This window comes from Hyalella azteca, unplaced genomic scaffold (assembly GCF_000764305.2).
Source record: "Hyalella azteca isolate HAZT.00-mixed unplaced genomic scaffold, Hazt_2.0.2 contig14034, whole genome shotgun sequence".
NCBI lineage: Eukaryota > Metazoa > Arthropoda > Malacostraca > Amphipoda > Hyalellidae > Hyalella > Hyalella azteca.
This window is the reverse complement of record NW_025943934.1, coordinates 222,289-235,912: the sequence shown is the minus strand read 5'-3', so window position 1 is coordinate 235,912 and position 13,624 is coordinate 222,289. Positions and strand designations below refer to the sequence as shown.

At 36.1% G+C, this 13,624-nt stretch overlaps 2 protein-coding genes across 2 annotated transcripts; one reads left to right on the top strand and one right to left on the bottom strand.

Annotated features, from left to right (window-relative positions):
* Window positions 1–1,065: 1,065 nt before the first annotated feature.
* LOC108676254 lies at window positions 1,066–6,394 on the bottom strand. The gene is made up of 6 exons (XM_018164307.1): window positions 6,198–6,394; window positions 4,881–5,002; window positions 3,632–3,773; window positions 2,491–2,581; window positions 1,838–2,022; window positions 1,066–1,240 (listed from the first exon to the last, which is right to left on the bottom strand). The coding sequence occupies exons 1-6, from the start codon at window positions 6,392–6,394 to the stop codon at window positions 1,066–1,068; spliced, it is 912 nt and encodes a 303-aa protein (XP_018019796.1).
* Window positions 6,395–7,708: 1,314 nt separating this feature from the next.
* On the top strand, window positions 7,709–13,300 carry LOC108676253. Its single transcript, XM_018164306.1, has 5 exons — window positions 7,709–7,852; window positions 10,396–10,483; window positions 11,606–11,736; window positions 12,079–12,202; window positions 13,015–13,300. The coding sequence occupies exons 1-5, from the start codon at window positions 7,709–7,711 to the stop codon at window positions 13,227–13,229; spliced, it is 702 nt and encodes a 233-aa protein (XP_018019795.1). The 3' UTR covers window positions 13,230–13,300.
* The last annotated feature ends 324 nt before the right edge of the window (window positions 13,301–13,624 follow it).

The following is a 13,624-nucleotide window of genomic DNA, read 5'->3' as shown; positions in this document are numbered from 1 at the left end:
ACGTGATAGGTCCTGCACCTGGATAGTTCTCAACCTAAATAGGTCCTGACCCCAGATAGATCTCGACCTAGATAGGTCTTGCATCTGGATAGGTCTCGACCTAGATAGGTCCTGCACCTGGATAGGTCTCGCCCTAGATAGGTCTTGCACCTGGATAGGTCTCGACCTAGATAGGTCTTGCACCTAGATAGGTCTCGACCTAGATAGGCTCTGCACCTAGATAAGGTTCGACCGTGATAGGTCCTGCACTTAGATAGGTCTTGATCCAGTATGTCATGCACCCAGATAGGTCTCGATCTAGATATATCCTGCACCTAGGTAAGTCTCGATTTAGGTATGTCCTGCACCTGGATGGGTCTCGACCTATATATATCCTGCACCAATTAAGTTTCGATCTAGATATGTCCTGACCCAGGTAGGTCACGATCTAGAGAAGTCTGATGCTCCATAGCGAGCGGCCGCGCAGGCGAGTAATGTCTTGTCCAGGAAGGTGCGCCTAATTTTCGCCGTCACGAGTGGTCAAATTTGAAATTTTGGCTGAAAACGTGTGGATCTGTTAACCATAATTCAGATACCGGGATATAAAATTATCAAGAATAAATCTTGATAATTTGATTTGACTAGCACAATCTTTTCAGTTCGGAGTAGATGAATTATATTTTACATGTTACCGAAAACTCTCTATTACCTCAGGCGTTATATGTATATCTGACAACACTTCATTTAAACATTTTAGAGACACGAATGTTGAGAAATTTTTAATAGAACAAAAGATTTATCTGAAATCTCACAATGCACTTCCTTTGGCACAATAAAAAATATATTCTACAACAGTAATACACTCTGTCACTCAACTCTCATGTTAAGAAAATTCTGCCGAGGTTTCCGTAGCAGCAGGACCTATCTCTGCCCTAAACGCAGGTATGGTCCCTATCAATATNCCAATTCCGTTCATTATTCTACAGCTGTTGATTCATTCAAGTAAATTCTTTAGACCCACTGATTCCACCTATTATAGATTCTTGAACATTTCCCAGTTGATCTATTTTAAGGGAGAATTAATATTCAAGCGACTGTCCAAACAGCTACAGAGGTTTTTAAGTAAACAGCACAAAGCTTACGTGGACATCTGCAGATTTTTCTTACCGATAGTACGTAGTTATAGTGCATAGAAATGCCGTTGTCGGTAGCCTGGTATTCGGGATGAACGCACGCGGACTGGCCGGTGAACTTGAGTCCCCTGAAAACAATATACAGTAAGACCTTAGCATTCGTGACTTCCTTATCCTCGTTCCAAGAGGCCTGTACCCGCTTTTTTAGAATCCATAAACCTTCTCTTTGTGAGGGCTATTTTCTCCTGCAAGGCACGAAGCCTAGCTTAATGAGGTTCGTTTTTTTTATTGTTATGCAGTAGCTCTCTCAATACGAACCTGGTGTCCTACTTTTGAAATGCGCAAATGTTCGCGTCATGAGACCAGTATTCTATTTTCATGAAAAACGTGATTTTCCTGCGATTCTCGTATCCAGGACTCATGAAGCACATATCCTCGCTTCCAAAGACACGTATCCTCCTATTGAGGAACGTATCCTAGATTCATGAGGTACGTACGAGTATTATTAGTTTAGACGATCGTGTGTCGAACCTCTTGACCGGGTTTCCATGTATAAGTATTTTAACTGCTTAATTTTTTTACTTCAAATTGAACAGAATATGTAGAGGCACAAATCACCAATCAGTTGAATTTGCTAAACACTGCAGAACGAGCAACATCGAGTTGAAAGTAAAATATTTCAAATTTCTGAGGTAAGTGTACTTCCTCTTTAAAGATGTATTTACGTGAAGAAAGTCCACGGCGATTGTCCACTGACAATCAAGGAGGAAACTTTCATGTCCAACTCCACGACGGTTTCAGTATTTGTGTTGCCCTTAAATTCGTTCCCTTCAAAAAACGATGACTCGTAGAGGTTGAAATATACGTCGTCCATGCCATATGGGCTGCCCGCATACCGCAGAGAAGATATCTGAGAGACAAATGTTTAGTAGAAGTGATGCACATTGATATAAAAGCATTTTTTTTAACTATTTATCACAATAATAAGTATTGAAAATATAGTGTTATCCTCATTGTTGTATAGGCTCAACAGATGCTGAGGTGTATACGTTGTATATGCAGCTAATATAAAAGTTAATATTTTCAACAAAATAAGTATTATGGAAATATTGTGTTATCCTGATGCTATCCTAGGCTTACAGGTGCTAAGATAGACAAGTTAAATAGCAGCTGATATAAAAGTAAATACTATGACAGTGAAAAGTATTGAATAGATAAAGTATTATCCCCGTTGCTATCCTTGGCTTACAGATGCTGAGATAGACGAGTTGCACAGTAGCTAATATAAAAGAATATGTTTTACCCATAACATTTTGTCTCTTGAATACTTATGTTTCGAGTGGATAAATTTCTATCGTCGATGCTATCCTAGGCTTACAGATGCAGATGTAGACAAGGTGTAGCAGTAGTTGACACCGCGAATGTAATTCGCTTCATTATCGTAAGATATCTCAGAGTACAGGATCCAACTGAAGGGAGAATAGAAGAAATGTAGCATGCTACAAATAAATATCAAGAATTACAATTACATCAAATGTTGTTGTTTCTTTATTACTTATTTGATAATTTGAAAAGAAAATACCCGATAAATATTAATTAATAAATGATTCCTATTGATTAAGAAATCAAGCATTCATGACGAATAACTTCTACGAATCATTATCACTTATAGATCAGTGCGAATTTTTTTGAGTTTATTATCAAAAAAACTGATAGCAAATCGTCTGAATAATCAATGATTAATTTATCATCTGAAAAATACTTTCCGAAATTCCGAAGTGACCGAAATTCCCGAGCTACCTTAACGGAATACGGATTAATATTGAATAGGCTATCCCTGAATTGACGTTACAGATTCGGGTGTAGCTACAAGCACCTCATGTCATTTAGATGTTTTTAGGAATGATGTGTTGTATGGTTAGATTAACTACAATACATGAAATAATAAAGATGACCAAGGCCTTAATAATGAAAATCGGTGCTTAGCCGCCTCAGGTTTTATTTTTCATAAACGGGACTCTGATCAACGGAACACAGATTAACGGGACTCCGATCAACGGGACTCTGATCAATAGGACTCTTATCAACAGGACTCTGATCAATGGGACTCCGATCAACGGGCCTCTGACCAATAGGACACATCGGAGTAAATGTTTCATCCTTTATTTTACTATCTCTTTGCGTCAAGTGGATCAAAATTCAATACGTACTTTCGAACTTCATACGTGCAGCAATATTATTATACATGATATCGGTGGCCGAAGGTGATATCGATCTCAATTTCTTTCAGTACCAGCAACAAATGTCTAGAAGAAGCTACTCACGTGAAGTTATTCGCAGTCCGAACAACAGTTTGGTTCGGCTTGCAAAAAGACTCAGAACTTATAGGTCTTATTTGCTGCAATATGCATGCAAGGTAGATAGCCGAATGTTGGCTTGTCCCACTACTAGTCTACTTGTCCTCACTGCTCAGTAGTTATCACACAAATTTCATCAGAATTTAAAGAATAAATGCTCACTATCCCGTCACGCAGACTCGTTTGATGACATTATCCAGGCCGAGGACGCCCAGGTCAGGGCAGGAGTCGAGGAACTCGTGAGCGGGAGTTGCATGAGGATCAGTAGATGTGTACGCCTTGAGGTACCGCAAATCTGGGTAGTCTGATAAGAAGAAGTGTCAGTGGTAACATAACTACTGATAACAATTCGTACTAATCTTTTAGAGCAAATTCATTCAGTCGGAAAACTCCGACTTCGAGTGGTCTTTCATTCGATGAAGAAGTGGCCAAGTTGTTTGGTCATATCTTTGCATTTAAAGTTCTTGGTGAACTTGTTATTTAGATCATCTGGTGGCATACTAGAACTTGTGGTTCATAGCAGGAAAGACCGACCAAAATACAGTAGTGCCGATATAAGCTAGAGAAGTTCTCCGTAACTTGAAGTCAAGTTTTCATATCATGATTACCGCAGTTTTAATAACACATGCAAAGACATAAAATATTATCCTAGAAACTTATAAACATAATTTAAGTAAGCGAGAGGAACGTGATTTGACATCAACCGGCAATTATCTTAGATTACATTTATTTTGATTGCAATCATCTTAAATTTAAACCAGTTTCTTATTTGAAAATCTAGAATTAAATTTCCAGCTGATCCGAATGGCTGATATCAAAATGCTGAATGGACTGAAATTATAAAGCTAATCGATGCGTTAATGTGATACCAGCACCGGGAATTAAAATATTTGTTTTTAATTCAATTTCAGATCGTTTGTTTTTGTCTAAGTTCTGCGATATGCATTCCATAGTTGCATTCTATCTGGTCCTAAAAATAGCACATATTTTTTAAATTATCATTATCCGAGAGCACGCGTGTATCGTATCGTTAGGCCACTCATTTGAAAGAAGCACGTTACATTAAAAACTTTTCGAATAACGCCAATTCGAGAAACGCCATCTACGACGAAATGTATTATTGATGCGATTATCAAAAACCGATTTAAAAAATACCTAGGATAAAGTGAATAACAATTGGTGCTTATAAAAGACAACGAATTCCATTACATCAACAATAATTTGAATATTTTTTATTGAGGGAGTACTTATCTAAATCAATATCGGATCAGAAGTTTACAGATATTATTAAAAAAATTTGCATGGTTATCTCAATAAGAAGAATGCTCTGTAAAAATTAAATTTGGTAGCATGATAATCATGTGGATATATCCATCAAAAAATACTAAAAATACATAAGAAAAATTCTTACCGATGATCTGGCCGACGACGCAAGATAACGCAGCCGCAAGGGCCAAGAAAATTATGAAGCTCTTCATCTTCTCGACTGATAATTGGTAATAATGCAGTGTGATGGGAGACCTGCCTAAGTACCTGCACCAGCGCAGGTGTGTGACTTCCCACTGTACATTACATCATCCATCAACTCTTCACCCGAATACGGGAACGAATATTCCAGGAAGTTAACTACGTCTTGAATGTCCACAAGAAAAATTCATACGTTGGCGAACTGGAGGGGCACTTCAAAGGGGGGCAAGTGAACCACATGAAACAAGCTCACAACCAGACTGTCACTCGCATTGTGCTGGAGGAACTCACCAGGGCCCATAATTTCAAAAAAGTTATGAGATCGTAAGTTCATCAGCCAATCATTGACGGCCTTTCAAGCAAATCCACCAATCATAGACAAGAAAATAGCGCGTAAATACTTACGTTAACTTAGCGAGTGTGAAAGCATGGCCCCAACATCGTGAGCAAACAGTGGCCCGACAGCAACCGACCGGCGATAGCTGAACTCTTCATCTCTACAGATTGGACTCCTGCTATCTATTTTCTGACTACCGGATTTGTCTGAACTCTGAAAGAATTTTCAGAATAATTTTTGGTCAAAAATTTTACTATTGTATCCTATTTACATAGGGCAACGTGGGGCAGCGCGCCCCCCACTTTTTTTAAACTAAATTTTTGATGAAGTTTTAATTGATACGAGGTGGTTCTTTGTTTTGTTAGAGAACACGGACCAATATCTGCCATACTTAGCGAGAAACCCGCTATGGGCCCGTGACCCGCAGTGGGCTCGCTGCCCCATGTTACCCTATATTATGTACGTATCACCAAAATTTCAATATTTAATGCTTATTCTAACTTGAAAATGAATGTTTGTTGCATTCGAAAAGTCGTTAATAAACAAAAACTACTTCCTGAAACTTTCCATTCAATCTACCGTCATCTGAAGAATTGTTTCACTCCCTGATAATATAAATCAACGAATTCTCTGGTCATCAATCGCACGTGTATAAATAATGCAATCAATAGTAATAATGCATGTATTTTTTTAATGCTTCTTAGTTTGTGCACCAGCGTCTCAGAATGAAGAGCCAATATTATATGCCCTGCGGGCCGGAATATACACTGTCCAATGTTTCGAAAATCAATAAGTTGTAATATCAACCACAAATATATTAAAAAATGCCATGTTATTTTCTATCTGACATTCTAACTGAAATTAACTTTCAATATATTGAATTGCCTGCGTCTCTGTACCTACAAAATTTCTGAATCCACCAACATGCACGTGTTTTTCTGTAAATATTCCGGCAGCTCCCAGCTACCGCTAGCCGTGTAGCCGTGCAGCCGTGCAGCCGTGCAGCCGTGCAGCCGTGTAGCCGTGCAGCCGTGTAGCCGTGCAGCCGTGCAGCCGTGTAGCCGTGTAGCCATGTAGCCGTGCAGCCGTGTAGCCGTGTAGCCGTGCAGCCGTGTAGCCATGTAGCCGTGCAGCCGTGTAGCCGTGTAGCCGTGTAGCCGTGTAGCCGTGCAAGCGGCCACATGCAATGGCAAAAAGTTCATCGCTATTCAGTCAAAATCTCTCTCACTTATTTAAGTGCAAGTTTCTTTGTTTGTGAACCAAAGTATCAGAATGGAGAGCCAATATTATATACCGCAAGATAAAGTCATTCGTTTTATTATCCAATATATGGACTTCTGCTATAAATACATAAAAAACTGATATAATAGAAGCATCACTAGGAGACTTGAGAAAAATTCATAATTTTGTATTTAAATTCAGTTCATTCATTCTTTTGCTAACGTATCATACAGTCCATAAATTTCCCGGAAATTCTAATTTATTTTACACACGTGAGTTGGCGAAAATCTTATCTCCATCATTTTCGATTCATAGTTAATCTAAATTCCGACTATAGATCCCGGCAATATTGTTTCAACGGATCACAAGCTACTAATTGCAGCGAAGGCTACTAAATCGCACTGATCTGACCAGTGAATCTAAACGTTCTAACACAGAATTCTGCACATAAACTCTATATGATTACTCACACAGATTTATCGCTGTCTTAACAATATTCTCTATGATCATCCGATCTTTAAGATTATTGAATTGGGCTAGCTCTATCATATGCAGAACGTAAATTAGATAAGTTTGACTATTGTTGCTAAATCAATGAGCTGATCAATGAGCTGATTAGGCCACGGGTATAAATAGGGAAATGCAAAATGCTTCTCAGTTCCGGCAATGACTCGTTAACTGACGTGCAGAGTTCTCCCAGCTTTTGATACTAGACACTACACAAATGGAAATAGATTGTTAAATAAATATGCATGTACTTATATTGGCACAGCATGGTTATATTTTAACAAGGGGCTAATTGAAATATGTAAAAAACCTAAATTTAATCAATTATTGTTTTCAGCACAACCTCTTATTTATTTATTAACTGTGGATAAATATCGGATAAATTAGCGATCAAATTTGGTCTCGATATAAGTTCTAATCCTTTTTTTCCTAATTTCAAAGTCACTGATATATTCAACCAATAAGTAAAAGCAGAAATTTCTCTGCAATTTTTGTATAATCATAATACCATATAACTTATTTCCTATTTTAAACACATTTAAATTTATTTACTATTTTATATACATTTAACATTTTATTTACTATCTTGCATTTCTACTATTTTAAACAAATTTGAAATAAAAATAAGTTTTATACGTTTAAAATTTGTAGAATATTCCTCTCTTAAAGCTTTTTATAGACTGCTCTTGTATCTATAATACCTACAAATGTTGTTGCGAGTCCACGTGATCGCGTGGCTCGCCATGGGACGGCTGGTCTGCTGGTCAGAAGCTGTCAAGGTAGACACGCTCTTCCAGCGCATCTACGAAACATGCAAGAACCCAGGGCCGCAGGAGAAGGTTGCCAGTCTGGTGAGTTACTCTTTTAGTAATTGATAAAATATAATCCTACTCGATCTATTATCATAATCAAAGTAAGAATGTCTTAAAACCTGGGCAGGAGAAGGTGGCTAGTCTAGTGAATTTCCGCGTTACTAATTGATTAAATATAATCCTACTCGATCTATTATCATAATCAAAGTAAGAATGTCTTAAACCCAGGGCAGGAAAAGGTTGCCAGTCTGGTGAGTTACTGCGAGTAGGATTCTATTTAATCGATTAAATACTACTCGATATATGATCACAATCAAAATAAGAATGTCTTGAACCCAGGGAAGGAGAAAGTCACGAGTCCGGCAAGTCACTGCCTTACTACTTGATTACGTTAATTTCAACCCGATGTGTGATTATATTCCAAGTAAGTATGTTTTAAATCCAGGGTAGCAGGAGCCGGGGGCGAGGCTGGTGACTTAATGCGTTACTAATTGATTACATATGGAATCCTAGCCAATATATTATTACCATATAGGCATAAATGTCACCCAGTTCAGCAGTAGAATGCCACGAGGCTGGAGAGTAACTGGTTTATTATTTTGAACCTCTACCGCCTGAAATACGAAATCATGAATAAATATATTTCAACTCATTATTTTTATGTTATTTGGGATGCAATAATATCATATCTATACGGCTATACCGTTTTTTAAATTTCACGGCATCATTAAAAGATGTATAACATGTCCCTCAGGAGGAACATTCGTCATCACAATAAGTCATTAATATACGAGTCACTCACATGGAGCATCGATCAGGGAAACAGCTAAAATTTTGTTAGTATATTCTATTATGAACATTATCGTTATAAAATGAGAACGAATAAACAATCAGATAACGAAAAAATGTGCTGTAACAAGATTCAACGACTTGAAAAACATACCATCATTATTATTTATGCCATTAGTAAGTTCAGTTTGAAAGCTTCCGCTTATTTTCCGTCCGAAGAATAAGTATTGTAAATATCTGGAATTAAGGAAATATGGAATTTTTCAACTTTATATACGAATTATATATTGACTCTAAACGACCCGTGTAGTATTTCATGAAATAATAATTAAATTTTCATTATATTTTCATTTTAAATGCTTTTAAATGTTATCATTTGAAAATGATAAATTCAACTGAAAATGCAGGAATCTATCATTTTTTTTCTCACAAATGTTATGCGATTCAATCTCCTGACGGCTGTTCACTCTCAGTGATAGACAATAAGTACAATGGAGTGACGGGTCTCTCTCTTAGTGACATTGAATAACACATTTATTTATAAAACAAATTCATTATAGGGTTGGGGGAGAAACCAAAGATACTAAACATGACCTTGATGCATAAAAACCCCATTTAAAAAATCAAAGCTTTCTAGCTCGCCACTGCTTTCATCCATGATAAGTTGAAGATGATAAGCCTTAGCAATATTGTCAAAAGCCTACTTCCCAAAGAGGATATGTTGCTAGCGAGCGCAAAATGACGCATTAATGGTTACTGTCGTGTAAGAACACTTTAAGATGTTCTCTATATCGGACAACTGTCTTTAGGTTGCTAAACTCAAAAGTAGACGTATTATTTAACTTATATTAACTTTAACTGATGATTTAACTTCTATAGTCAGTAGTTTACGTATAATTTAACTTATATTTAAGTTATATTCCCGGATAGTGATATATGTATGGAGGTAGAGGGTAAACGGTTAACTCTCAAAATCTTACCAGAAATAATTACAATTTAAGTAAGACTGTTTGAACGGCCGAAGGCGCATCCAGCTCTATACCCTATGTGAGATGGATGCGCTCAACAGTTTTTTCAATTTTTTAAAGTTTAATTAAATATGTATATATTATATATAAATATATATAGATAGAACTTACGTGAAATTATAGAATGACAAGGCGAGGGTTATATTAGTGACCTGCAAGAACACAGGCTCAATATTTTTTGCTTAAAGTTTGTTTTGACTCTATCTAAGACTCATTATTAGACGGCGAACGTTATTAATCACTTGCAGACTCTATATTTCTTCCCTTTTCTCCCTTAAAACTCGGAAAAAATTCATATCCTTATAAGACCCTGCAATTTTACTTTTTCCTAAACATGTCAACTGAGCTTGCTAAAGTTTTTACAGTATTCCTCGTTATCATTTTTTATAAATACCTAAAATATACTCCGATTATCGCCCGAGGATAATCAGTTTTCTTGAAAACCATTATTTTCTTCGTTAAAGTGTGTTTTATTAGTTTTCACAGTAATTCTTGTTATCATATTCAAGAAATGTTTCAAAAATATAACTCAGTATACTCACTGCAGTGAGTGACAGAGAGCGCATTTTCTCGTCGACGAAAACTTGAGGTCACGGACAGACGGACGGACAGACAGACGGACGGACGGACATTACGAGCACAATAGTGCATTTTTTCCATAAATGAGAAAAAGCGCTAAAAATACTCCGATTATCCCCCAAGTATAATCAGTTTTCTTGAAAACCATTATTTTCTTCATTAAATTGTGTTTTATTCTCTGAACAGACACACTGCTCAGCCAAGTGCAACGCTGCCAAGCAGGAGTGCCTGGGGTTCTGCTACTCACGGTCGACCAAGCTCTGTGTGCTGCACAGTGAGTGGCTCGTATATCTCGTACTTGTTGTTTCCAATTCCGTACAAAACTGTGTTTCTAATTCCGTGCATCACCTTAAATAACACTAAGGTCGATTATAAAATAAATAATTCTTCAAACACAATTGCAGAATTTTTTCTCATTTAAAAATTCTAAGGAGTACATTTATAAAAGTAGAATTTGTACTGTATAATTTGTAGTATTTGCTGGAAGACAAGATGATATAGGTACTTAATAATTTCAAGATAATATTTTAATTATTTATGTAGATGCACAATTGAATATTCATACCATGCATTATGCACCAGGGAGAATTTAACCTCCATTTTAACCCCGGTTATGATATTTTCGAGATAATTTACAGATTAATTTAAAATTGATTTTAATAAATAAATCGCTTTATTTCGCTTCAAAATTAAAAATGCGTTGTTCATTTAAAGTACATTTTACCACAACCTCCAGTGTATCGTTGATAATTTCACACTCAAAACTTTTACTCCACGCACTGTTTTCAACTCGTCAGTATCGGCCGATTTTATGGTAATAATAATAATACAATATATTTTAATCATTATTATTATTAATATTATTATTATTATTATTATTATATATTGATTGTTATTACTATTAATGTTAATATACTTTTTTTTATTATCAATATTATCATCATTATTACTCATCAGCTCGTCATGTTTGCATAAACTTTTTTTTGGTTAATAGGACACAGCAGAGGACAGAGGATTGGCTGGACAGCGTGCATCATAAAAGTGACTGTTGTATAGGTTTTTACCTACTTTCGGCATAAGAGGAGAATATTTAAATAGATTATTTTTCAGATGCTTTCTTAAGGAATTTTTGACAACATCTGACCCATTTGGTCTATGGCGTAAAAGACATCTACGAACTTCAGAAATTTGAATAAATTTTGCCTCTATTTATTTATTTCGGATCATTATTATATTATTATTAACATTATTTATTAATAAATAGTAAATCTAACGCCAAGCCACTCACTGATTCTTCGAACATGAGACAACTAATAAAATTCATTTTCACTTACATGAAACAACGAAAGCCTGTATATGCGAATATTATTAATAATCAAATGTTGTTTCGCCACAGAACCATATTCCCTGTACAGCTCAAACCACATCGATGTAGTGATGACATACATCTACCACTCCGGCGGCCTCCCTCACGCCATCGCCTATTCCAACTGTAGAGCCTGGGGCGGCTACCTCGCAGTGCCGGCCGTGAGTGATTCATGTTTTCGAATGATTTATGTTTTCTGTCGTAACTAATTTTTGAAAGTACGTGAGATTTTATTACAAGGGATGATGAATATATAGGTAGTGGTAACTTTACATTGTGATTGCAGAGCAATATTAGTTTGATTTATGTTAGTTCTTTGAGCTTATATCGTCATTTTTCTACAGTATTCGCGAAAGGTAAAAGCCAGGAAGTGGATGAAATTAATTTATAAAATTAATTAAGGAATAAAAATAATTTATTTTATTTAATCAATTTAGTAATTAAGTGAAAGTAGGAAACTTCCTAAGATTCCTCAAACTTTGGGAATTATGATATATTCTCAGAACTGGAATGAGGCGTACAATATTCGTTCTGTCTCGAACTGGGCTGAAAATTTATGGCTCGGGCTTGATGCCATCGATCGCAACGGACAAGTGGTCACCTCCGGCCCTTATTCGGACTACGGAGGTAATTCAATTAGTCGTTTTAAATTAATCATGCAATGTCTTGTTTTTTAATTACAGTGATCGTTAATTAACTCTTGATCAACCCAGTTTCGATCCTCCTGATCATTCATTGATTACGAGCGACACCTCAACAATAACAAGATTGCTGAATGTCTGCTTCTAATAAATCTACACTCACTCCGTCACTTTGTTCGAGCGTTAAAATACTCATAGACTAGAATACATAGTATGTACGTAAATTTACTTCCCATTCGGAAAACTCAAAGCACTCAAGATATTTTAAGAGATATAGATATTTTAATCAAGATATTTTAATTCAATCAATTCATATATAATTTTTAATTCTAAAAAACTACCTAATTCTGAACTATGTAGGCATTGTTTATTTATTTCATTGTAATTATCTCATCAGAGTAATTGTGTATATTATCAGACTTTTTTAATTCAAAAACATCTGTTAAAAAACTCATATAAATTGTTTTGATTGTGGTTGTTTAAATACTGTTTTGCAAAACGGAAAATAATTAGTGTCTAAAGTGAGAACATGTATGTGTGTCTGTGAGGCCAAATTACAATAATCTATGGACCGTCAACATCAATCAGGCCAGGTTTAAAAGACAAAATCAAGCCTAAATTATTATTGTGGTTTATATGTTATTCTTTCAAATGTCAACCAGATGATATCAAGTTTGTGTCCTACCTTAATCAAGTCAATCATGCTTAAGATTTACATTGATGTCAACCCTATAGCTTCAAATCGCCTGCCTGAGTTCAGCGAAAAATACAATGATTTTTTCCTATGTCTCCGGACAGGCCAGTCAGTGAGGTACTTGGATTGGAAGTCAGAGCAGCCTGACAATTTGCAGCGCCATGAACAATGCTTGGAAATTTGGGCTGGTTACTTCAACGATGCAAGTTGTGATCTTGCACGACCGTATGTCTGCCAGTCTTGCGCACCGTACAGCCGTGTTTCCCTGCCTGATTCATCCTACCCTTCTGACTACAAGTGCTATCGAAAAATTCGATAATAAACGCGTTAGCATCGATTGTGAATGTGCGGTAATTTTGAAGTAAATGTGCTGAACGCCTAATCAAGATTTTATTATTTTCTATCTGTGACACAGTCAAGCACAATCTTATCAAGAGTCGAGAACATTCTTATAGTTTTTGCAATTTATTCCTAAAGCTGACTGATATACGTCCATGCTTTTTGTGCAATCTAAAATTCATCAGAAATTCATTTTTTAAGCACAATGTTATCTTGACGTGCAATATGCTTATACGCATCGACTTATTATTACTCCACTTTTCATCTTAGAATATTTCTCATTGTACATCACAGATAGTAGAAAACGAGTCATATCTTTAAATCAAATTCATAAATATATAGTCATAGTCACATCAAACAATCTAACACTAACTT

Bases quoted from the DNA above. Each gene is read 5' to 3' on its own strand.
- LOC108676254 (XM_018164307.1), bottom strand. From the start codon at position 6,394: ATGGCTACACGGCTGCACGGCTACACGGCTACACGGCTGCACGGCTAC. The intron at 2,023-2,490 runs GTAAGCCTAGGA...TTTGTCTCTCAG, and splicing joins CCTTGTCTACATCTGCATCT to ATATCTTCTCTGCGGTATGC. The intron at 1,241-1,837 runs GTAAATACATCT...TATTGTTTTCAG, and splicing joins TCGCCGTGGACTTTCTTCAC to GGGACTCAAGTTCACCGGCC.
- LOC108676253 (XM_018164306.1), top strand. From the start codon at position 7,709: ATGTTGTTGCGAGTCCACGTGATCGCGTGGCTCGCCATGGGACGGCTG. The intron at 7,853-10,395 runs GTGAGTTACTCT...TTCTCTGAACAG, and splicing joins AGGAGAAGGTTGCCAGTCTG to ACACACTGCTCAGCCAAGTG. The intron at 11,737-12,078 runs GTGAGTGATTCA...ATATATTCTCAG, and splicing joins GCTACCTCGCAGTGCCGGCC to AACTGGAATGAGGCGTACAA.